The sequence below is a fragment of the Diabrotica undecimpunctata genome, chromosome 8 (assembly GCF_040954645.1).
Source record: "Diabrotica undecimpunctata isolate CICGRU chromosome 8, icDiaUnde3, whole genome shotgun sequence".
Taxonomy (NCBI): Eukaryota; Metazoa; Arthropoda; class Insecta; order Coleoptera; family Chrysomelidae; genus Diabrotica; species Diabrotica undecimpunctata.
Window position 1 is genome coordinate 31040455 of NC_092810.1, and position 24494 is coordinate 31064948.

Sequence of the window (24494 nt, forward strand, 5' to 3'; positions counted from 1 at the left end):
CAGCTTCACACTGAGTACAACTAATGTCTATAGGATATAATTATCTATAGGATATTTAGTTTTGGAATATAAAGATGAAATAGTTTTGATGTTCTTTGTTGCTATTTTTATATTGTCAATAACCTTTAGTGTTTGTATTAATTTAGGTGTTAATGATGGTATAAAAGGTAGTGAATGATAATAGATGTTCTGATTGTTAGATACAATGTTTTGAGATTTGGCAAAAAATGGTGTTAAGTTATTTATATTAACAATATTAGAAAAAAGCTTCCTATGTAGCATATCTGGAGGATAAGAGTTTTCAATTAAAATATTTTTTTGACAATTGAACATCTTCTTGTAGATAATCTGGATGAGAAAGCTTTAAAACATGTTCTTTTAATCCTGTTATAAGGTTCATTTTCATCTTATTTGGATGATGAGAGTAATAGCTTATAAATCTATTACTACATATGGGTTTTCTGAACCATCTGGTTTTCAACATATTGTCTGTATTTCTTACCATTTCATGTCAAGGAATGGTAGAGAATTATCTACCTCTTCCACAACTGTAAATTGTATATGTTGATTATGATTGTTGAAAATGTTGACTGTTTCAGGAATTTTGTGTTTAGTAAGTGCTAAAACTAAATCATCTACATATCTTTTAATAAAAGGAATGAAAAAAGTGCAATTGTTGATACAATCACTGATAACATCATCCATGACATAGCTACCAATAGCTACTTAGAATGGGTGAAAGACTAGATCCCATAGGACTACCAAAAATTTGTTTATAAAAGACACCATTAAATATAAAAATATTAGAATCAAAAACAAAGTTGATAAGTGTTTTGAAATGTAATAAGTCAATATTAGTGTGTTGCGAAATCTCATTCCAATGTTTTTCAACACTACTTATGATTAAATCTAAAGGTAAATTGGTAAAAAGAGATGTTACATCAAAACTAACTAAAACATGATTTTGTGGTAATTGGAAATTATTAATGAAAGAACTAAAATCAAATGAATCTTTAATGTAAAAATTGTTGTTTAAATTATAAGCATTAGTTAAGATGTCAGTGAGGAGCTGTGCTATTGGTCCATAAGAGGGCATCATTTTCATCTTTATGTGTTCGTAGTTCTCTGCCATATAGTATAGTTTAAATAGGATCTTATTGTGCTATCCCGTGGGAACTTTGTTGCTAAAATGTAAAACCCATTTTTTTTTGTTTCTAATATTTTTGTAAGACAAAATCACTTGGTCGTCCAAAAATCGTAGTGGGAGGGGAGCGGTGGGGAGCCTTACAAAAAAAAAATTTTTTTTTTTCATCGTTTTTCGAATGTACAATATCCGAAAATTCATTCGTCAAATTTGCATACCCATCAGGACATTAGAAATATTTTTTTTTTATTTTTAAAAATACGTCATACCATTATTGTATACGGAGCGCCTTCATACAAAATCACTTGCCCTGAAAACCCATATTTTTAAAATCGTTTACCTCGCTCTACCTCGAAAAATATTGGGTTTAGCAAAAAATTGCTTTTTATAAACGTTATAGGCCAAAAATCAGAGAACATGCTGGTTTTTTTAGAATCTTGATTGGATAATTAGTTTAAGAAAAAATTAAATAAATCGAACGGCATGTCACGACGGACAGTGCTGAACGCAGAGATGCGAGGAAGGGCGAGATTCCTATGCCATAGTCAACCGCAAATCGACTCTACTGATGGCGACGTTGTTATGGTCGTTTTTTCATTGTGATGCTGATTTTAAGGAGGATGAATAATACTCTTCTTAGCGTAAATAGTGACTTCTTTGGCTCGTTTTGTTGTCAGATTATTAACAGTTTTAAAATACTGTATTTGTTAAGTGATAGTAGTATTTATATTATCATAATAGGTATTGTTGTATATCTTTAAGGTTGTATACTTATTATTATTAAATTATTAATATTATCCAGATTTAGCCATACGGCTCGCACTCCCTCAAAGGGGAAAATTCACTCATCTCAGATACTTACGATATTAAAAGGATTGAGCTCTGGTGGGACTCTTTCCGTGTTATCGAGCCCTAGGTGACTTGATATGTAGGAGTATCCCGTATCCCCAAAAATGTTCTTACAGATTATTGTTATTATTATAAAGCTTACTAAGGACGTAGTAAAGTGGTTAAATTTCAAAAGCTTGGGATATACATATCTAAAATGGCAAATTCTAATAGAATATCTACCATTTCCAAGTATGCATTCCAGTATTTGCCTGTGGCAGTTTGAGCTGCAATGAATTCTGGAAACTCTGTCAAAAGTTCACGAGTTAAAGTTGAGATTTTATCGGAGAGTTGCATAACGTCTTCTTTTCTCCTGAAAGTATCGATGATTTCCGATGTACAAAGATGAATTAAGTACAGAATGTACTGTGTTACAATATAATGTACAATATAATGTACAGAAGAAGTGCCACACTCTAAAAGCCACTTCTTATAAAGATTTATTAATAATCTTGACAGAGCTTCGTACGTCAACTTATGGGCTCGTATAGCTTTATTGTATTTTTTGCCAGATAAAATACCATCAATTGTGGACTGAGGATAGAGACCACTGTCCAACCATACATCAGCAAGTCCAGAATCTGTCATGAACTGACCAATTATTTTGAGGAAGTTCATAACCATGTGAAATCCACCTAGACGAATGACTACGTTTTTTGTGTCTTCTGACTGGGACCATTGGAGCTCTTTAGCTTTATAATAGATCGCTTGATCAAACGTCAGTACGGTGTATCTGTTATTTAGCTTCTTAGCAATTTCATTGCACTTTATGATAACAGTCCAAACGGTATCATATTCTGACGAGACATGGAGTAGCACAGGTAAGTAGCCATAGGTCGTTACATGTGATTTATCCTCTACAGTCCGTTTATGAAATCCTGACCACTGTGGATAACGGTTTCATCCCTAACAGAGTCCCTCATTTTGCAAATGCACCATGCCATGTTACGATATCTTATGTTATTATTAAGATTCTGACCCTTTTCAATGAAGCTCAGTTTATTTTCCTCAGATTGTACTTTTCTTTTTGATTTGTCAAAATAAATTTTGTGAAGGGAATGAAAATCATTCGGTATTACCAGCTTCTGATTATACGGCAAAAATTTAAATTGTCCAGGTATATTTTCATTAAATGGTTCTCTCTGGAAGGCGGCAATTTGGGTTCCGTGAAAAGTAGGTGTTTTGTCCAAAGTCTCTTCCAAAATGTCAATGTTGTCAGCAGCAAATTGAACGAATCGATTGGGTACCAATTGTCTCGGTATGGTCACATGATTATTCTCCAAGTAAAGTTCCTAAGAGTACCGATGTATGAAATTGAATGACCGCAAGCGTGTATTGCTTCAATGAGTTTTTTCGACCTTGTTTCCTGGTGAACTAAAAGTCCTAGTCCAATATGCTTTGGAGTTTTTATTTTTCCATTCGAACAGGCAAAAATAATGTCTTGGAAAATGCTTACAGTTTCAATTTTCTTTTCATTATCGCTTTCATTGCGGACAATAAGATTAACAAGAGAATACAAGCTTTCAGGAATAGACTTTTTGTAGTCTCTAACAATCATTCTTTTTTAAATCGGACTCAGTTGACATCTTGTTTATCTTGCTTCGGATAGTTTGGCACATTTTGACTAGAATGTGTTGCTCCGATGCCCCGAAACTAAAACTGTCAGATTCGTCGTGGTTATTTTTTCTTGCATATTATTAGTCATAACTTGGCATAGTTTTTGATTCGGTGAGTGCTTTTGACAAAAGCTGCACTTTTGTAAATTAAAGGGCTGTTCAAGGGCCGTTTTTGAAAAATATCGTCTCTACGAAAATCAAATGGCAGTTTAGTATTTTTTGACTTGTACGAGGCAATGTTCTTTGAGCTTGTATAAGATTTATAACAGTTTTTGTGCAATTTTAAAAAATCTTGATTTTTTAGATCATCAAACTTTGAGAATATATGCCGCATGTATTTATTCTCATGACAATTTTTCATACGTTCGCTCGTGCATTCAATAAAAGTTTTTTTTGATCTTTCTTGAGAGTAAACCAGCCTTCCTCCTTCCAAACAAATAAGACACACATTTTGAATAAAAACGTCTTGTTCGGCATCAGATTTATGGAAAGAAACATGCCTTAATCTGATTTTTGACTCAAGTTACTCAAAAATACTAACTGTAATAATAAGTAAGTACTAAAATATTGTTAACTTACCAATAAGTTTAATTAATCACTGTTAATAATATAATTAACACATAAGAACTTTATTATGTCTCACTTATAATAATCTTAGTGGATTTCGCGCTAAAAACAAAGCTTATGAAAAAGAATGCACATATGCAAAACAATACACTTGTTGCGCTAGAATATATTATACAACCATATAACACAACAGCGTCTCGAGGTAAAAACGACCGTAACAACATCACCTTCAGTAGAGTCGATTTGCGGTTGACTATGGCATAGGAATCTCGCCCTCCCTCGCATATCTGCGTTCGCCTCTGTCCGTCGTGACATAACATTCGATTTATTTAATTTTTTTTTTAAACTAATTATCCAATCAACATTTTAAAAAAACCCACATGTTCTCTGATGTTTGGTCTATAACGTTTATAGGAAGCCATTTTTTGCTAAACCCAATATTTTTCGAGGTAGAGCGAGGTAAACGATTTTAAAAATATGGGTTTTCAGGGCAAGTGATTTTGTATGAAGGCGCTCCGTATACAACAATGGTTTAACGTATTTTTATAAATAAAAAAACAATATTTCTAATGTCCGGATAGGTATGCAAATTTGAGGACTGAATTTTCGGATATTGTTCATCCGAAAAATGATGAAAAAAAAAATTGCATTTTTTTTTGTAAGGCTCGCCACCACTCTCCTCCCACTACGATTTTTGGACGACCAAGTGATTTTGCATTACAAAAATATTAGAAACCAAAAAAAATGGGTTTTACATTTTAGCAACAAAGTGCCCACGAAAATCTATTCTAGAAGCCTTTTGCCAGTCTAGTTACTCTACTAATAGGTAATATCCCACTTTCGACAAGCGATGCCGTCTGAGAGACGGGAGACGGGGCGTTGGTACTTAGGGCTAGGGTTAAGTTAAAGGTTAAGCAAAGTTCAAGGGCATTTTAGTGTCTGACGACTGGACTATTTGTGGGACTATTTAGTAAAGAATTTTTTGGGTTTGCTATCAGTTTGTCACAGCATATTAACGTTTCTGTTTGTTTGCTTGGTATAATTCTGGCATTGCGCCTCAAACTTGATACATGAAACACGGTCGGAAAGCAGATCACAATGACGAAACATCATAGAACTAGAAATAATCAAAACTCACAAAGAATTGTCGAGCTAATGGTGATGATAAGCCACCACTGAAAAGAACTAAATTAAACTACAAAACCAATTTCTAAAAAGGCGAAAAGTATTATTTTCCAACACAAACATTTTGAATTCGATAATACAATTATTAACATTATCAAACAAGCAATTATTCCAATTGTTTTTTATTTTTATTCTTGTGTTATTAACTTTATAATCTCATAGGAAAACTATCCCCTACGAATAATAGATTTTTATTGTATGTCACGTCAAAAAACTTTATCGGCAAAAATAAAACTATATAGGATGACGGATGAAAGGATTTTAGAGATAAACCCACTGCTAATATACAATCATTTATTTTATGACTAACCCAGTTTATTGTATATGTTAAAAAAAGTATGTAATATGATACCAGATAATATAACCCAGACTGTACAGGCCCGGATTAGAATTTTTAACCACATTTATTCCCGTAACAGTATCACAAAAGAGAAAAATATTTTAAACACTGTATGTGTCTCCAAGAGCAAAATAAAAAAATATTAATGCATGATTTTTTTTTTAAATAAATTGCTATTAAGATATTTATTAATAATATATTCTGATCTCATTCTTGTCCCAATGAGAAAATAGAGCACGACTTCGAGAATAGGGATTACAAAATTCTAGCAGCTTCTAGCTAAAATACAAAAACAAACACGCATTAAATATATTCATGCTGACGTTTAGACAATACGAAGATGTCAATAAAATATTTAGCATTACAGACATTATGGAAATGAGAGTGCTAAATTATTGTTCCTCGAAAGAATAATAAATTAATCCCCCAATGTAAAAATTGCCAAGCCTATGCGAAGCAACTTCGATGCGAGATTTGTACGGAAACCCAAAGCAACAGAGATTGTGATAAGAAAAAAATGCCACTCTAAAATGCGTCCACTTTATGCGTTTATTTCATAACTCGTTAAATACCCTGTATAGTAGTGTCAAACTCCACATTGCAAGAACAGGGAACTAAATATGAGAAAATATACAGGGTGTTCTATTTAAAAAATTGTATGCTTATTTTACCACGTAGTTATTAATCTCTCTTCTTCTTAATGTGCCATCTCCTTTCGAAGGTTCTTCTTCTTCTTCTTAAAGTGCCCTCTCCTCAATGGAGGTTGGCTACTACAATTTTAAACTCTTCTCTATCTTCAGCTGTTCTTATTAGCTGTTCAAAATTTAGTCCTGTCCATTTTCGGATGTTTCTGAGCCACGATAGTCTTTTCCTTCCTAGGCCTCTCTTTCCCTCGATTTTTCCTCTTTCACTATAAGTTGGGCATATTGGTACTTATTATTTCTCAGTATGTGGCCTAGGTATGATGTTTTTCTAACTTTTACTGTGCTAAAAAGTTCTCTTTCCTTGCCTATTCTATGCAGCACTTCTTCGTTTGAGGTGTGCGATGTGATCTTTCGAAGGTTAGTGATACAAATTGCAATTGTAGCTTCGGAAACTGCTGCACGAAAGATTTCTGCGGACGAGCGGTCAAATCATCTCCCCAGGTCTTTCAACCACGAATTCTGGCGTCTTTCAACTGATCTTTTGCACTGCACTTTAGCTTCCAATATGATAAGGAATAATTCATATCTTTCACCTCTCAACACAATTAAGTATTGTATTTTGTTGTCTTTGATTATGCTTAGTTATTAATCACCCTGTGGGGGATAAAGGGGTAGAATGCGAATACATGGAGTTGATTCCAGTTTACTCCAACTAGCCTCTTCTACTCAAATCCGACTCTCACCTTCACGCTGGTGTCCCCTGTTAACCGAGCAACCCAGCTGGAGATCTGGTATCCAACCCGGGTGGAAAGTTGGGTCGGGAACTGACGAGAGTGGGTGAAATGGCCCTCCGAAAAGGGGGTTTGGCGTTGGGTTAACTACCCAACCCGGTAAAACCCTATAGTTACGAAATCGAAAGTCAAAAATGCCGGACGGAAATCTCGACGACGACCTATGCAACGAAATAAGGACCTGAATAATGGAAATAATGATCTTAAAGTATTTACCTGGAACGTTCGCACACTTAACGAACCTGGAAACATTCGCAAACTGTGTGACATATTAGCACAATATAATGCTGATATTACTGCAATACAAGAAGTACGATGGACAGGTCATGGCATAAACCAAAAAGCAAACTACAATATATACTATAGTTGCCATAGAACCAGACATGAATTTGGGACAGCCTTTATAGTCAATAATAAAGTCAAGCACTTGGTTATAGATTTTAAGCCGATAAATCCGCGAATGAGCTGCTTAAGGATCAGGGGCAAGTTTTTTAATATTAGCCTTATTAATGTACATGCCCCAACAGAGGACAAGCAAGACGAAGAAAAAGACAATTTCTATGATGAATTAGAAAGAACATATGACAATTGTCCCAGAAATGACATTAAAATAATAATCGGTGATCTGAACGCAAAAATCGGAAGGGAAGAAATATATCTACCGCACATTGGTAAATATAGTCTCCATAATAATACTAATTCGAATGGACACCGAGCAGTCACCTTCGCAGCCTCAAAGAACATGATCGTAGGAAGCACATGTTTTCTACACAAAAAAATACATATGGGGACTTGGACCTCGCCTGATGGATTAACGAACAACCAAATTGATCATGTGATCATAGATGCTAGACACTTCTCCAACCTTATGGATGTCCGCACCTATCGAGGCGCCAATATTGATTCAGATCATTTTCTAGTTGGCACAAGAATTCGGGCTAGAATCTCAAATGCGAAGAAGGAGAGAAGTACCAAAACAAGGCGCCTTAATATTGAACTCCTCAAAAACCCGCAAACGGTAGAAAGGTTTCAAAACTATATCGAAACTAAATACATAACTAAAGAGAATCTAACAATTAGTGAACAATGGGAAATGTGTAAAAATTACATTAAAGACGCAACAAATAACATTCTAGGGCCGCAAAGACCACCACCACGCAATGAGTGGTTCGATGCTGAGTGCGAGGACATTACAAGAAGAAAGAACAATGCATATAAACTGATGCAGCAAAGAAGAACCCGAGAAAAAGAACAAAAATATAAAGATCTCAGAAGAGAAGAGAAGTACATCCATCGGAGAAAAAAGCGAACTTATGAAAATAGAATATTGGAAGAACTTGAGGCATTAAAAAAGGAAAATCAAACAATAAAATTCTATAAAAATCTAAATAAGGCAAGAAAAGAATTTAAACCAAGGATCGGACTATGTAAGGATAAGGAGGGTCATATACTCAATACAAAAGAAGAAGTATTGAAAAGGTGGGTGGAACACTATAAAGAACTGCTTACTATCGAAGTAGAAGATCCAAATCAACCACCCCCAGGAACAAACAACAATACACCATTGGAGCCTCCATCAATTCAGGAAGTACGGGATGCAATAAAACACCTAAAAAATAATAAATCTCCAGGAAGTGATGGTATACCCGCGGAACTTATTAAATGTGGAGGTGCTACTCTCACTAATCATATATATATATATATATATATATATATATATATATATATATATATATATATATATATATATATATATATATATATATATATATAAAATTATACTGAGAGCCTGGAATGAGGAACAAATCCCAGAAGAGTGGTGTATTGGGATCGTTTGCCCGCTACACAAAAAGGGCGATGAATTAGAATGTAGAAACTATAGGGGAATAACCCTCCTTAATACAGCATACAAAATATTTTCGAGTATCTTATATGGTCGCCTGAGTGAATATTCAGAGGAGCTTCTTGGCGAATATCAAAGTGGTTTTAGGCCTGGTCGATCAACAACAGACCAGATCTTTGTGCTAAGGCAAATACTGGAAAAAACCAATGAATTTAATATCGACACATACCATCTTTTCGTAGATTTTAAATCGGCCTATGATAGTGTCCTAAGAAATAAATTGTATGAAGCCATAGATGAATTCCACATCCCCGATAAACTGATAAGATTGGTTAAGGCTACAATGCGTAAAGTTGTTTGCAAAGTCCAAATACAGGGCGAACAATCACAGGCATTTGAAACGCATGTTGGGCTGCGACAGGGAGATGCGCTGGCGTGTCTCCTATTCAACATAGCTTTGGAAAAGGCGGTCAGGGATGCCCAAATAGACAGCAGAGGAAACATTTTTAATAAATCATCCCAAATTTTGGCATATGCAGATGATGTTGATCTAGTTGCCCGCACAACACGCAAGCTAGAAGAAATGTATACCACCTTGTCACACGCCTCAAAAAATATGGGCCTGCAAGTAAATGAAAATAAAACTAAGATAATGGCATCAACACCCAACAATAGATCCAGAAACATCGGCCACCAACTCACGGTTGATAATTCTACCTTTGAAGTGGTGGACAAATTCACATACTTAGGCTCCCTGATCACCAAGGAGAACGTCATGACGGAAGAAATCAAGCGAAGAATAATCCTAGCAAACAAATGCTATTTTGGACTGAGTAGACATATGAGAAGCAGAAACTTAAGCCAAAAAACAAAAATAACCATATACAAAACCCTTATACAACCAGTGTTGACATATGGGTCAGAGGCATGGACCATTTCCAAGGCAGATGAAAATCCCCTGCTTATATTTGAACGAAGGATCCTGAGAAGAATATTTGGTGGCATCTGTGAAAATGGTGTTTGGAGAAGGAGGTACAACTAAGAGATATATCACAGATATAAACATATATTTGGTGGTAAAGACGTAGTATCCTTTATAAAAATAGGAAGGCTAAGATGGGCAGGACATCTGGCAAGATCACAGCAGAACAACCCTCCTAGAAGAATCCTTATGTCACAACCTGTGGGAAGTAGAAAAAGGGGTAGACCAAAACTCAGATGGAGGGATGGTGTAGATGAGGATGGTAGACAAATAGGCGCAGCAAACTGGCAACAGTTGGCAATGGATAGAACTGACTGGCGTAGTAGACTTGGGAAGGTCGAGGCTCTTTTATAGGGCTGTAGCACCAATGATGATGATGATTAATCACCCTGTAGAATTCCGCAAATTATCCAAGCATGGAGAATAACATTTCCTACGTTTTTTATAAATAACTTCTTTGAATAATCTGTACCATAAGTGAATTATCGACAGTCGCACTATAGCCTAAAGAATACGATAATCAAAATTAATATTAAACTCACTAGTCTTCCGGATTGAACCGCGTTGATTTTCAAGCGCCGAGCTTTCGACATCCTCTCCGATGTCTTCTTTAGGGTTTCCGAGGTCTCAGTCTCCCGAGCCCTAAGACACTACCACATTGATCACTAACCAATGCATTAGTGGTACTGGGAACAGAAGACGGTTCATATATACCGTCGATGGTGACGTGGTTTGGGTGTAGGTTGGCGTATTGGTTAACGTGGGGATTGGCGCGGGAGTTGATACGAACACATCTGACAGAAAAATTTTGATTGGCGGGTGGAGCGGACGATACTTTCTTTATAAGAGGTCTTCACGTCGAAGATAACCGTATGCCGTCATCTCTTTTATTGAGACAATTTGCCGTTTTTCAATTTCTATGACTTCTCGAATAAATTCTTGGTTTATAGAAGCGGGTAGGGGCTATGGTTCTGGAGTTTTGAAAATCAATTTTGTGACCTGTATGAAGATGGTGTTGACCTAGAGCTGAATCGGGATTGCGAATAGGAATGGAATGTTCATAAATCCTATTTTGGATTTAACGATTTCTTTGGCCTATATAGGATCGGGGGCAGTCTGCACAAGGAATTTCATAAACTCCGTGTTGTTCATTTATAATGTTGTCTGTTATTGATCGGGCAAGAGATGAAAGATTTTGTTGGGGGATAAAAATTGTCTTTATTCCGTTTAATTTAAGAATTTTGTCGATTTTGTCAGTGACACCTTTGATTATTAGCAACCAGAACGATGCCGTCTGCAAATCTTAGATGGCTCAGGTATTCTTCATCAATGGATAGGCCTTTGTTCTGCCAGTTCATTTTGCTGAATATATTTTCTAGAGTTGCAGTAAAGAGCTTTGGCTTTGGTGATATCGCGTCTCCTTGTCGAACACCTCTGCTAGTGAGAAATTGTGGAGCGTTTTATTAAATTTTTAACCTTAGCTTTTGCTTGTCTGTATATATTTGCTAAAGTCTCTATGTACTATTTGTCAAAGCCTTGGTCGGTCAAAGCTTCCATTACTGCCTTGGGATATATAGAATAGAAAGCCTTCTCGAAATTTATGAAGGATAATGATCACGTTATTTCATATTCTTTAGCTCTATTCATTAGTTCTCGAAGCTTATGGATATGATCCAGGGTACTGAATCCACTTCTGAAACTTGCTTGCTCTCTTGGCTGCGCGGCATCTAATGCATTTGTTAACCTGTTGTTGATGATCTTTGTGAAGATCTTGTATATGATTGGTAGTAGACTTATAGGTCTGTAATTTTTGATATCCTCTTTGCTACCTTTCTTATGAATGAGAATTATGTTCTTGCCGTATTCCAGTGGTCTGGTATGCATCTTGATCTTAAGCAGTTCGTAAATATGCCTGCTAAGATTTTCCAGCCTTTTTTTGCCAGCGTATTTAAGCAGATTGCTTCTTTAAGTGTTTCAGGGGCTTTGTATAGTTCGCTGTAGAATTTAGTCACGAGTTGTATTATTTTATTTCTGTCTGTAATTCTGATGTGTTCGTTTGTTAGAGCAACGATTTGCTTCTTTCCAATGATTAATGCTTTTATTATTTTCTTATAGTTTTTTCTGTTTTCGATTACATTTTCTACCAGCTTTCATTTTCTTATGTCTTCCTTAATAATTATTTTCCTTATTGTCTTACAATTATATATATTTAATATATATATATATATATATATATATATATATATATATAAATATATATATATATATATATATATATATATATATATATATATATATATATTTAAGATATATTTCCAATATTTAAGAGTTTACTATATATATATATATATATATATATATATATATATATATATATATATATATATATATATATATATATATATATATATATATATATATATATATATATATATATATATATATATATATATATATATATATATATATATATATATATTATTAATATACATATCAATATACATACCTGTATATTGTAACGTTTTTTATATAACCTGTTGCCCCTCTAATTGATCCGTATATGAACTATGAACCGCCATCGCCTTGCTAACCTAACTTTTCTGTTTATTTTTTCGGTCATCTGTTGTACTAAACAGTATTTACACTTTTATCAAGACAGTTAAGTGAATGTTCTCATAATAAAATATGTTTTTTACTCTATTGGGAGCCGGATATTTAATATATCTAGGACTTTATACAATTTTATTGTGCGTTAGTGATTGTGATGTGCAATTATTCTTCTTGGATAAGTTAGGAAAATCACCAAGTAAGTAAATTTATGTAAAAAATCAAAGACGTCTAAAAATAGTAACGTAATTCATTAAAAAGCTATTTTAGATACGTACTTACAAATTCACTCAACTGTAACTAATTTGTGCAAATAATAATAAAAATGATGTTTCAAATTTCAAAAATATTGGTGCTGGCCTCAGGATACTGTTGCATTTATTCCAGTGGCGTTTTTAATGGGAACGATTCCGAAAAGTAGGTAACTGTGTCGACGAATCTTTTAAGCATTTTTAATGAGTGACTGATTTCTAATTTTAGTGTGTATTATTTAAAATATATACATTCATATCTAAATTACCCATTTTTATATTGATTGGAACTCTTTTTATTTTATTTTTGTTTATTATTATTCTGAAATGTTTGTTAGATGTCGCAGACACAGTTTAACCACAAAGTTTCTTTTTTATACTAGTATGTCGCAGATATTAAAGTCACTACCTTGTGCATATTTTCCGATAATTTATATACGGTGTAAGTACCCAGAATGATGAAGTTTTGAAATCAGGCATACGTCTTTTTAGGTCGGATTTGTCTTTATATTATTTGACTAAAAAATGACGTCCAAGGCACTTCAATTTTCTGACGTTTTATCGACGATAAAATCAATAATATGTATAAATATTATTGGTTTAGATAAAGGCCATCACAGTAGGATCAGGAAAAGGAAACGTGGTATGTAATGATAGACGTGGCAAAAGTACTTAAAAGGATATCTTTTTGCAGCAGATAAATGTTATTAATTTAATCCAAAAGATAATTTTTTTCAGCATAGCGGTGTTATCAGTAATGATTAATAAAACTCGAATCGTGTTTATACAAATTTGTTTACCAGTTTTAGTTTTATCAGTCGATTGGCTTTTAGATATAAGTGTTTTCGAATTGTCTTTTCTTTCTTATCAATACAATTTTTAATCGATACATTCTACTACAATGTTTTTAATTTTATTATCACGGATTAATTGTTAATGATATAATGGTCGCCACATTTAACCTTTCTGGGAAACCCATTAAAAATATCAAAGATTTCTTATCAAAAACACGTCAGTCTGTAATGACTAGAAATCAAAATGTTTGCTAAGATTTATTTGAGTGATTTAGGTTCGTTTTTGGTGCAACGTTCATGTTGTTTCTTTCAGTAAATGCTATCCCATATCATAGTCCAGTAGTCAGAGGCGAAAATGCCACTGAACCTCTAAAAATCATACGAACTAGCTGAATTTTGCTGAGGATGTCAATTATGAGACCCAAAAAAAAATGAAAAAAATGTTGCCACTCGTATCCATGGAATTCTCCTTACAACCCTCTCGTAGGGGGTGGAGAAACGGAAAACATCGATTTACTAAGAATCTGTACGCCATAGAAAAAATGTTTCAAATGTAGCTGAGATGATTTTAAACAAAAATATTTATTAACCCTCCATCACTCGCACCTCAAAAAATTACGCCATCACTCTCGTGTTAGATTTTATCTAACATATGGGTATAGGTCAAATAAATGAGACATTAGTACTTATTGGTTAAGTTTATTAGCTATTAACTCACAAAAAACGATAAACTTATATTTTTTTAAAACAAAACCGCAAAAAACTACTAGGTAAACTAAAAAATATATACACATTACCCTAGAACAAAACAAATAAGGGTATTTATTCCAAAAAAAATGTACCCATTGCGCATAAAATTAGATTTCTTTCTAGGCAGTGGTGGCAAGTAAAATTAGTTAAACCAGTGTGTTCTTTACATATCGGCGACTTACAGTTAGTACAATAATGCTAGGTAAACCTGTTCTTCCTTACAGGGCAAAAAGAACATCTTGGTTTTATAATTGGAGTTGCCCCTTGAGAAACTGATGGCTTTTCTCCGGTTATATTTCGGATCCTGAGTCTCAACTGAAAAGGCAGATTTGGGATATTGGAACGTCGTTGAAGATGGGACATTAAAAGTTGCTTGCCAAGCTCCGCAATGTAGCTTCTTCGAGATGTTACATGTTATTGTTGTAAATTATTTGGCTGATTATAGTTGAAATATTTAGTAGGCTGCAAAAAACAGTAAACGTCCAGCGATTGCTAAATCGGGTCAGCGAGTATTCTGCCTTCATTTTATCAGCAATATCCACTCTGCCTTTTGTGAGGTTGTAATCAGTAATAATTTCTGGCTTCATGGTATGCTCTTTGGTGTTTTCATCAATGAAACCATCGCTGTGTAGTGTTGAAAGTAGTAGTACATTCTTATTTTTTTTTGGCAAATATGATACAAGTAAACACTTGTTTCCATCGTCTCCATATGCAAACATGCTACTACATAAATTATACTTTTTGTTTTATACCACCTTTTGTTTTATACTTCCTTTTACGTTTGTCAACTGAGGGGGTTTGTTGTTTGATTTTACGCAAAATACTTATCGTTGTCAAGCAATGATGGTTCAATAAAGAGTTGGCTAAGGGTACAGAGGAAAAGTAATTATCCGTAGTTACATTTCGACCGGTTCCACTTATGGGTTGTATAAGTCTTTTTACTACACTAGATGCATCGTTGGGTAGTTGATATGGTCCTTCAGGTTGTTTGCCGGGGTAAATTTCGAGATTTTGTGTGAAAAATGTTCTAGCATCCACCAAGGCATAAATCTTTATTGCGTATTTCGCTGGCTTATTGGCTATATACTGCCTAAATTTACATCGACAACGGAACGCTTCCAACATTTCATCTATGGTCATATATAATCCAGGAGTGTATGCAGATAAACAGTTAGTGACAAACATTTCATATATTTCTCGAATGGGTGCAAGATTATCATCTGCCGAATTTTCTTGCCTCTTAGTGGCGTCGTCAAATCTTACAGCTTGAATTATTTGGTGAAATCTTTTCTTGGACATAGTAGTGCAAAAATGCAAAAATATCTGGAGCTGTGCCATCTAATTTCCAGAGTTCATCAGTATTTAAATATTGCGCTCTTTTTACCCCAGCAAGAAACAAAAGTTCGATAAATGCTTGCATTTCCTCGTAGTCAACAGCAGAACAAACCCTAGGGCGAGTATAAAACACTCTCATCATATCCAGTTTTTGATTTGTATATTTTACAATATTATCGTTCATAGCATCCGAGAAAAACAATTTCCAGCATTCTAATATGGTTTTGGCGCCTCTTGCTTTTGCTTTTACCCCAGGTAAGTTCGTAACAATATTACAAGCTTTGGTTTACCTCTGGGAGTGTGTTTCTTATGTTTTAACCATGGTGTTTTATCTTTGCCATAAAATCTTGGATAACCATCATCTTGGCCGCTTTCTTCCATGGAATCTTCAGGATCACTGGGCAGATCTTGTGTGGACTCCTCAGAATCTGTATTGTGGATACTGTGTTCAGAACGAACATCACTTAAGTCATTATCAGAATCTAGTGGTTCCACATACCATTTTAGTAACTGGTTTTCCATTTTCTTGTCCATATTTACCTGCAATAAACCAAAACAGCGCTTATAATAACGGATGTTCAACAATCTATAGGTATTTCACAAAAAATCTTACCTTTTATGATAATATTATAACTTTTCTTAAGTGATCTCTCTAAAAATCAACACACGGCAACACTAACGTAGCTAGATTTTTTCTAACGCTCCGACGAACGCGATCGCTTGCGTGTTAGATTTGAACTAACAACAACTGCTGTCGAGTGTCGGCTATAAGATAATAGGTACTCCCACCATTATTTAACCTAGTCTTATACGAGTCTACATAGGAGTATTCTTGGTTGCAGAACCCAAAAGAAGCAATATTTCGAAAATTATGGCGAAATATTTGAAAATGTTAGATTGTTTTTAACGGTGCGAGTGATGGAGGGTTAACACTTTTTCTGAAGACTGAACCGTTCTCTCAGAAACAACGCTTGAAGCGACGGGCGATTTTAAATGTTAGTTACGCGCGCGAAATCAATTTTTTAAATAAAATTTGTATCAACTCGACGGTAAAAATTAGATATCTTTTGATCATAGTGACTTAGCTTTCATACGCAATTATTGCTTTTTATCTCAAACGAAGTCAGTTTCTATAAAACTGTTAAATAAATAAACGTTGCGTGATTTTTGCAATTTTTACGATTCTCATGAGATCAATAAAATTTATCACTGACGTGGACCGGTCGCTCTGGAATTTTCATAGTTAGAGACCAATCTTCAAAACCTGTAGCATAAAATTTCGATTTTGAGTTTTGGCAAAAACTTTGAGGATTTGAAATATGCTTAAAAAACGCTGAACTTTTACATTACAAACCATCGAAAACATTTAAAACTGCTTCTTTTCGATTCTTCAAGTAGGTACTTTTTAGAAATTATAAGTTCAGCTATAAATTTCTAACCAATGACGTCTTCGTGAAAGCATTTTCCATGACATGAGTTGGTTTGTTAATTGTTTTTTTCATCAATTTGCATAATTATCCGGTTTTTAAGGTTAGATTAGATTAGATTATGTGAGGTCGTTAAGGCCATGCGGCCTCACCGCACTTATCGTATGCACACATCTTTTGTGCATACCTTAATCTAGTTAAACTCTAGAATGCCAATACTTCTGATAAAGTTGATTAGCTTTCTAGGTGACTTGTTTCCTATGTCAGAGGACGCCAGACTGACCTCTCCTAGGAATTTTAGTCTTTTGCAGAACAGTGCTACGCAGTTGCATAGTATGTGTTCTGCCGTTTCTTTTTCATTGTGACAGAAACGACAGTTCTCACTATCTGATTTGCGCATCTTCTTGAGCCTTTTGCTTGCCTTTGTCCTGGTGTGTTAGATCAATATGATCCTAGTTGATTGAGTTCCCAGGTATGGAGTTCCTCTCTGATGTGGCTTTTCGATAGTCCACAAAAGGGTTCCGGACCCTGGAATGGGGTATTAGCTCCTTCTTTTGCGAGGCTGTCAGCTTCCTCATTTCCTGCAATTCCCTTGTGACCTGGCACCCACATGCGTTCCGCCAGCTTCTTGAGAGATTGTTTACAATCCCAAACCAACTTTGACTCACATGTAAATGACTTTAGAGCCTTTAAGGCGGCTTGGCTGTATGATAAAATAAAGACTTTTGCCCTACGGGTGTCTTGGTTGAGACATTCTTGGGCACTTATGTCTATAGCATGTATTTCTGCCTGGAAGATAGTTAGATAGGTTTTTAAGGTTATTAGGTCTTTTACTAATTTTTGACATTTATTTATTTGGACAATTATTTTAGTGGTCGATCCTTATGAAAGAAAAATTCAACGTCTAATTACTCTATATGAAGGAGTAACTTCTGATGTAGAAAATGATTCCTATAGTTCTATTACCGACGATGATAGAAGAGTTTAGCGATCATGACACAGAATCTGAGCAAGAGGATATCCCGGAAGCAACACCCAACGATTGAAGAACAAACAATTAATGAAAAACAATCTGACAGGAGATAATATTATTATGCGAAGGATGAAATTAATTGGAGGAAATTTGCCTCACCTACAAATATTCTCACACTACTGGAGAATATAGTTTCTCACTTACCAGGAACTATTAGAGAAGCAAAAAAATGCAATAAGTCCCATTGAATCCTGGAATCTTCTAATGTAAAATGTTATTGAACTTGTAGTAAAATACACAAATATTTATATTAGAGAGATATCTGGAAGATACAAAAATCAAAACGACGTCAAACTTACATCTGTTCCGGAAATGAGAGCTTTTATTGGTTTCTTATATTTAACAGTTTCGGATCACGGCTCTCAAAAAAAAATTAGAAGAATTTTGGGCAGACGATGGCATGGGATCAGAAATATTTGTAGCGACCACGGCACAAAGACGATTTAGATTTTTGTTAAAAGTGTTACGTTTTGATAATAAACAAACCAGAGACGAAAGACTCAAAATCGATAAACTAGCTCCGATAAGAGACATTTTTGAAACATTTATAAAAAAGGGTCAATCTTGTTATACCGTTGCTGACTATGTAACTCTCGATGAGATGCTTTTTGCTTTTCGTGGAAGGTGTACAAAGGCTTTTTGCTTCCGCATGTACATTCCAAAAAAACCTAAAAAACATGGTATCAAAGTATTTAGTACAGTCAAAATCGTTTACAACGACACCGGCTATAACGTACAATCACGTACCGGATATAACAAACAAAATAGTAGGTCCCATAACATGACATACAAAAAACGCATTTACAGTAGACTCTCTTTTAACCGGTCCCCCATTAACCGGCCGTCGTATTAACCGGCCACTCCCCCTTCCTATTGTTTTTCGTACGAGACGATCAATCGCCGCTTGATGATCGTCTCTGGCCTCTGGCCCCCGGGCCGGTTGTCAGTTCTGTTTTGCTTTCGAGGAGGATTGAATTCGTGTTGTGCGAAAATGAGTGAGAAGCGTAAACGTGTGGTTGTGACGAAAGAAAAACGTCTAAGTGTGCTGAAACGTATGGACAAAGGTGAATGGGTAAAAAAAATTGTTCAGAGTTGAATGTGGCGAAAAGTACAGTGAATGACTGGCAAAGGGATCGGCGTTCAATCGAGGATTTCTGCGCCCAAATGGAATCAGATAAAAATCTAAAAACTAGATTCACTAAAAAAAAAACGAAATTCGAGATAGTAGATGAAGCTCTTTGGTTGTGGTTCCTTCAAGAACGGCGAAGGGGCACACCTATTAGCGGCACGATTCTAAGGGAAAATACTTTATGTATACACAGCAAAATTATAGACGGAGGCAAATTTATTGCAAGTGAAGGTTGGCTGACTCGCTGGAAGGCACGTCACAGAGTTAATTATTCACACGTAAGTGGAGAAACAATGTCCGCGGACGCTTCAGTTGCAACTGATTTTACAATATAAGTTTATAAAAATTCTAAAAATGGAAAAATTAAAACCCGAACAAGTATATAACATGGATGAGACGGGTCTCAATTTTAAAATGCTTCCAGAAAAAACATTTTTGGGAAGTTATGAAAAATTGGCTTCTGGATTTAAAAAGAATAAAGAGCGCATTATAGTTGCTGTTTAAATGCAGCAGGAACACACAAAATTCCTCTTTTCGTTGTTGGTAAGTCCGCTAAACCGCGTGCATTTAAAAATTTACATCCATCGTCCCTCCCCGTATTCTACAGATCACAAAAATCATCATGTATGAGCGCTGATCTATTCAAAGAATGGTTTGAGCGTGAATTTGTTCCGAGAGTAACGCGCCATCTTAAGAGCGTAAATCTTCTCACTAAAGCAGTGCTACTTCTGGATAATGCTACAAGTCATCCTGGAAACTTAACATGTGAGACAGATGACATAAAAATTATCTTTCTTCTTCCTAATGTGACAAGATGGGTGCAACCGATGGATCAAGGGGTGATTGAAAGCTTGAAAAGACGATACAGACGTAAATTACTATCCGAAATTTTACAATGCGCAGAAAGTGAAGATCTCAATCTTATTGATATTATCAAAAAATTTAACTTAAAGGACGTAATTTACATGTTACCTTCCGCCTTCCAAAAATTCCTGCTTCTACTTTCGTTAAGTCTTTGCGAAAACTTTGGGCCAACATTGAGGAACTTGTTGAGTGTCAATCGGTGTCGCTCTTAATCGCCTACCAAGGATATCCTAGAGATTTTCAATCGGATTTAAATCCGGACTATGTGCTGGCCATTCCATAGTGTTAATTTCTACCTCTTCTAAATAATTTCTGACGATCTGTGCAGCGTGAGGTCTGGCATTATCTTGCATTAGTAAGAAATTTTCACCGATATAAGGAGCGAATGGTACTACATGTTGCTCCAGGATCTCCAATATGCACCTTTCAGCTGTAACAGTTCCATTTTGTATGACCACTAGGTCCGTACGTGCGGTCAAAGAAATACCACCCCACACCATAACGGATCCTCCACCAAAAAATGTGGTGTGAGAAGTTACTCTCAGCATATCGTTCGTTGGGTCGTCGCAACACACGAACACGTCTGTCGTTTTTGTACAAACAAAATCGGGATTCATCAGTAAATAGCACTCGTTCCCAGTCAGCCTCTAGCCAATTAACGTGTTCTCTGGCAAAATGTAGTCTCCCCCTTCGATGTTCTGCAGTTAATAGAGGACCTCGGGCAGCAATCCTAGGTGTTAAGTTGTATTCTTTAAGTCGCTGGCGACAAGTTTCAGTACTAATTTGTATAGCATGTACGTCTGGAAGCTGAATTTGCAGACTTCGATGTGTTACAAAACGTTGTCGAAGAGCAGAAATTCTGAAAAATCGATCTTGAATAGGGGTAGTTAACCGGTTTCGTCCTTGCCCTGGTCTGCCACTATGATCCCCTGTTTCGAGGAATCTTTCTAAGACCCGTGAGACGGATGTGTGGGACACATTAAACCGACGACCAACCTTCTTCCGACCGTATCACTATTTGGGCACATTCATCTCGGGTTAAATTACGTGATGGACGCTCCATAATTAACACAATTAACAATAATCAACAATTAAACAGTAGCCGAATAAAATTCGTGAACACTTGGAAATTAGTACATTTATAGAAATAGTACATTTTTTGCTTCTTTTTGTTTTGTTGCAAAAAAAAAAACTATAGCGATAAAACACAGTCAATAAATATAGAGTGTACGAATAGCATATACAAGGGGCTTGCAAAATATAACATTACAATGGAAATTTTTATTAACGCTAATAAAATATTTTAATATTTCAAAGTGGTACGTTAATTTCTTGGAGAAGTGTATATCCATCAGATGAAAGAAAATACCTTATAAATACAAATAAAATATTGTGTTTCAAAAATACTAATTAAAAGAAAATAAAAATATAGCCTTATTTGTGGTCCCAATAGACCACCGTCGTGCGGTCTTGTTATTATTTAGACGTCGTCGATCGGAGTGTTAATAAACAATTTTCAAAACATTTAAAACGGCATACAGATTATTAGAGAGATATTGCAGAGTCAATTTTGCACTTGCTGTATTACAGCACGCGTTATTTTGACAGTAGAGCATGCGCAGATGTGATATTTGGCTTACGCTGCGTTATTGAAAATACGGCCTGTCGTTATTAGGGGAGCCGTTACGCTGTGCGGAATTCGTTGCGCTATTTTCTTTCTCAGGTTATGTATGTTATTTGTCTTTCATCTAAACCAAGTTTATTAGTAATAATTTTAGTAGTATAATGCAACAATATAATTAATAATTTGAGATAATGATTGAGGTGATAAATTGAATAAAAGCTGAAGATCTTTAAGCCTGCTGAGATATGCGAGCCTTCTCATCACTCAAGTAATGCAGAATGCAAATGCATTTACCACTAACAGAGTTTCTAGTATTGGTACGAATAAAATCTGGTAGGCGTAAAGCTCTTGCAAATGTAGGAATATCTTGTCTGCTAAACCTAAAATTTATTTTTACATCTGCTTACAACATGTTTTCTAAAGTAAATTTTTGATTTTGTGGATGTAATACATGTTCTCCCACAATGTTATTTAAAATGATGAACTCTTACATCATCATCATGATCCATTTTCAGTATTTTGCGAACAAATGAAAAGAAAACATAAATAACGTAAATAACGCAACAAAGTATGCATAAGCTCTCTATTTGTGATGTGTCAGCCGTATGTCAAAACTGTCGAAATAGCGCGGTGTAAATAGTGCAACGCAGGCACTGTTAACTTTGCAATAACTCTCTATTTTTAAATCGGTGTTTTCCGTTGTCCCCCCCCCCCCACGACTGCTGGTTTTAGGGGGAAGCCCGGAACTTTTTGCACCTTTTTTGGGGTCCCAACATTGATATTCTCAGAAAAATTCAGCTTGTCGGTCTCGGTTTTAGAAATCAAATCTCTGACGACTAGACTACTAGAGAAAAGCGCTTTGAATGATGCACATCTAGACCAACCTAAAAAGTTTGGTCCTTAATACTATGAAGAGTTTTTTTGTTGATACTTCGTTCATTTAAATAGGGCCTTTGAGTGTTCATATCAACTTAAATGTTACAAGCAATAGTAAATTTATTGCATTCAGTATATTTCGGTTTTAGGGCGCCTTAAAGGCCAAGTTGTGTTTATAACAGGAGCATCGAGTGGAATTGGCGAATTCACAGCTTATGCTTTGGCGAAATATGGAGTTAAGTTGGTGCTGACAGCACGAAGACCCTACGAGCTCGAAAGAGTCAAAAATAAATGCATTGGTAAGTGATTTTTTTTTTCATTTTTTTCTCATCGGCGCTTTAGTCAGAGTGGCTACCTCTATACCGCATAGGAGGATACTACATATCGCACACTTATTGCAAAAGTGACACAACTCAAAACTGGTTTTATGTATTTGAGTTAGTGATGTACTGTTCGTTGCAAGATATTTCGGATTTAATCTTCTAGGTATAGTTTTATACAGGGTCGGACTTATATACTGATACATTTTATCAAAATTACGGCAATCCCACAAAGTAAAAGAAAAATACATAATAAGTAATACTTTTATATTAAAATATATATTTAACATGGTGAAAAAATACAAAAAAAATAATTTTAAACTTAACTATCGTCTACATTTTTTCTTCTAGTTTTTTGACATGCTCTATACATTTTTTTCCAATTATCTGCTGTTATATTATTACATTCGGTCTTAATTAATTCTACAACATGACTGTCGAAATAGCGCGGTGAAAATGACTTAATAAGTCTTAAGTACACAATAGTAAGGAGGTAATATTAATACTTTATGGCCATAATTCTCAGCTAGCCTGTCGATAACATAATTTTTGTCGCGTAATTTTACTAATTTTAATAGTTCTACAAGTTGTTTTTTTGTGTAAGAATCTATAAAATATATTTCATGTTTTGATAAAAATTCTTGAACTTTGTTTGAATTAGTGTTTGGAATTTTATTCTTTAGTCTACAATGATACGGAGCATTATCTAAAATAATAACGCTATTTCTTTTTAATTTAGATAGTAATTGCTGCTCAAACCACTTCTCAAACAAAGTACTGTCCATATCTTGATGAAAATCTAAGCAACAATCACTTACACTCTTAGCAGAGAGTAATAAAGCATCTTCTTCCCATCCTGATTCTCCCCCACAATGTAAAATAAAAATTCTCTTCCCTCTAGACTCTAGAGGAACGTTGGTTGGTGAAGCAATTTTTACTACCATCGGTCCATCATTTTTTTACTATATCATGGATGTCGAACCAAGTTTCATCCAAATAATACAAGTTCTTCCCTTCACTCCTAAAAGACCTTAGACTCTCCAAATAATCGAACCTCCACTTTATTAAACAGCTGGATCCCATAATTGCCTGCCGTTTATTGCCTTTTTTAAACATAAAACCATTGGATATTAAAAACCTCCAAAAAATAGTTTTATGACACTCGGGGATTATTTCTTTGTTTCTTAATTCACCGAAAAGTTTATTTAAAGTTGGTAAGTTATTCACTGAATACATATGATATGTTGTTTCCCGTATAGCTGATAAATGAAAATTCGGTAATACTCGATCGGCACCAGAATCCTTTTTTTTTCGCAACACTGGACAGTCTTTTATAAGTTCGTACACGGTGGATCGTGTCACTTGTGTCAAAAAAACCGTCTTTTTGATCGCTTCTGATTTAACCATCGTCGAAAGAAGACCTAAGAAAAAATATGTAATTTTACTTTTTAAGGAATTCTTCTCGGAATTCTATATTTTTTATG

The 24494-nt window shown here is 35.0% G+C and overlaps 1 protein-coding gene across 3 annotated transcripts in view; it reads left to right on the forward strand.

Annotated features, from left to right (window-relative positions):
• The first annotated feature begins 12582 nt into the window (after nucleotides 1-12582).
• LOC140447389 (dehydrogenase/reductase SDR family member 7-like) overlaps nucleotides 12583-24494 on the forward strand; it is a 39909-nt gene continuing 27997 nt past the window's right edge. For 2 of the 3 annotated variants that reach the window (XR_011951592.1, XM_072540006.1), the window contains exons 1-2: nucleotides 12589-12806; nucleotides 22840-22989. Coding sequence is in view for 2 of the 3 variants with exons in the window: in XM_072540006.1 (XP_072396107.1) it covers nucleotides 12686-12806; nucleotides 22840-22989 (271 nt within the window). In the remaining variant the exon portion in view is untranslated. Of the gene's footprint in view, nucleotides 12807-22839; nucleotides 22990-24494 lie in introns of all 3 variants that reach the window. The other variant, XM_072540005.1, reaches the window with a different exon arrangement.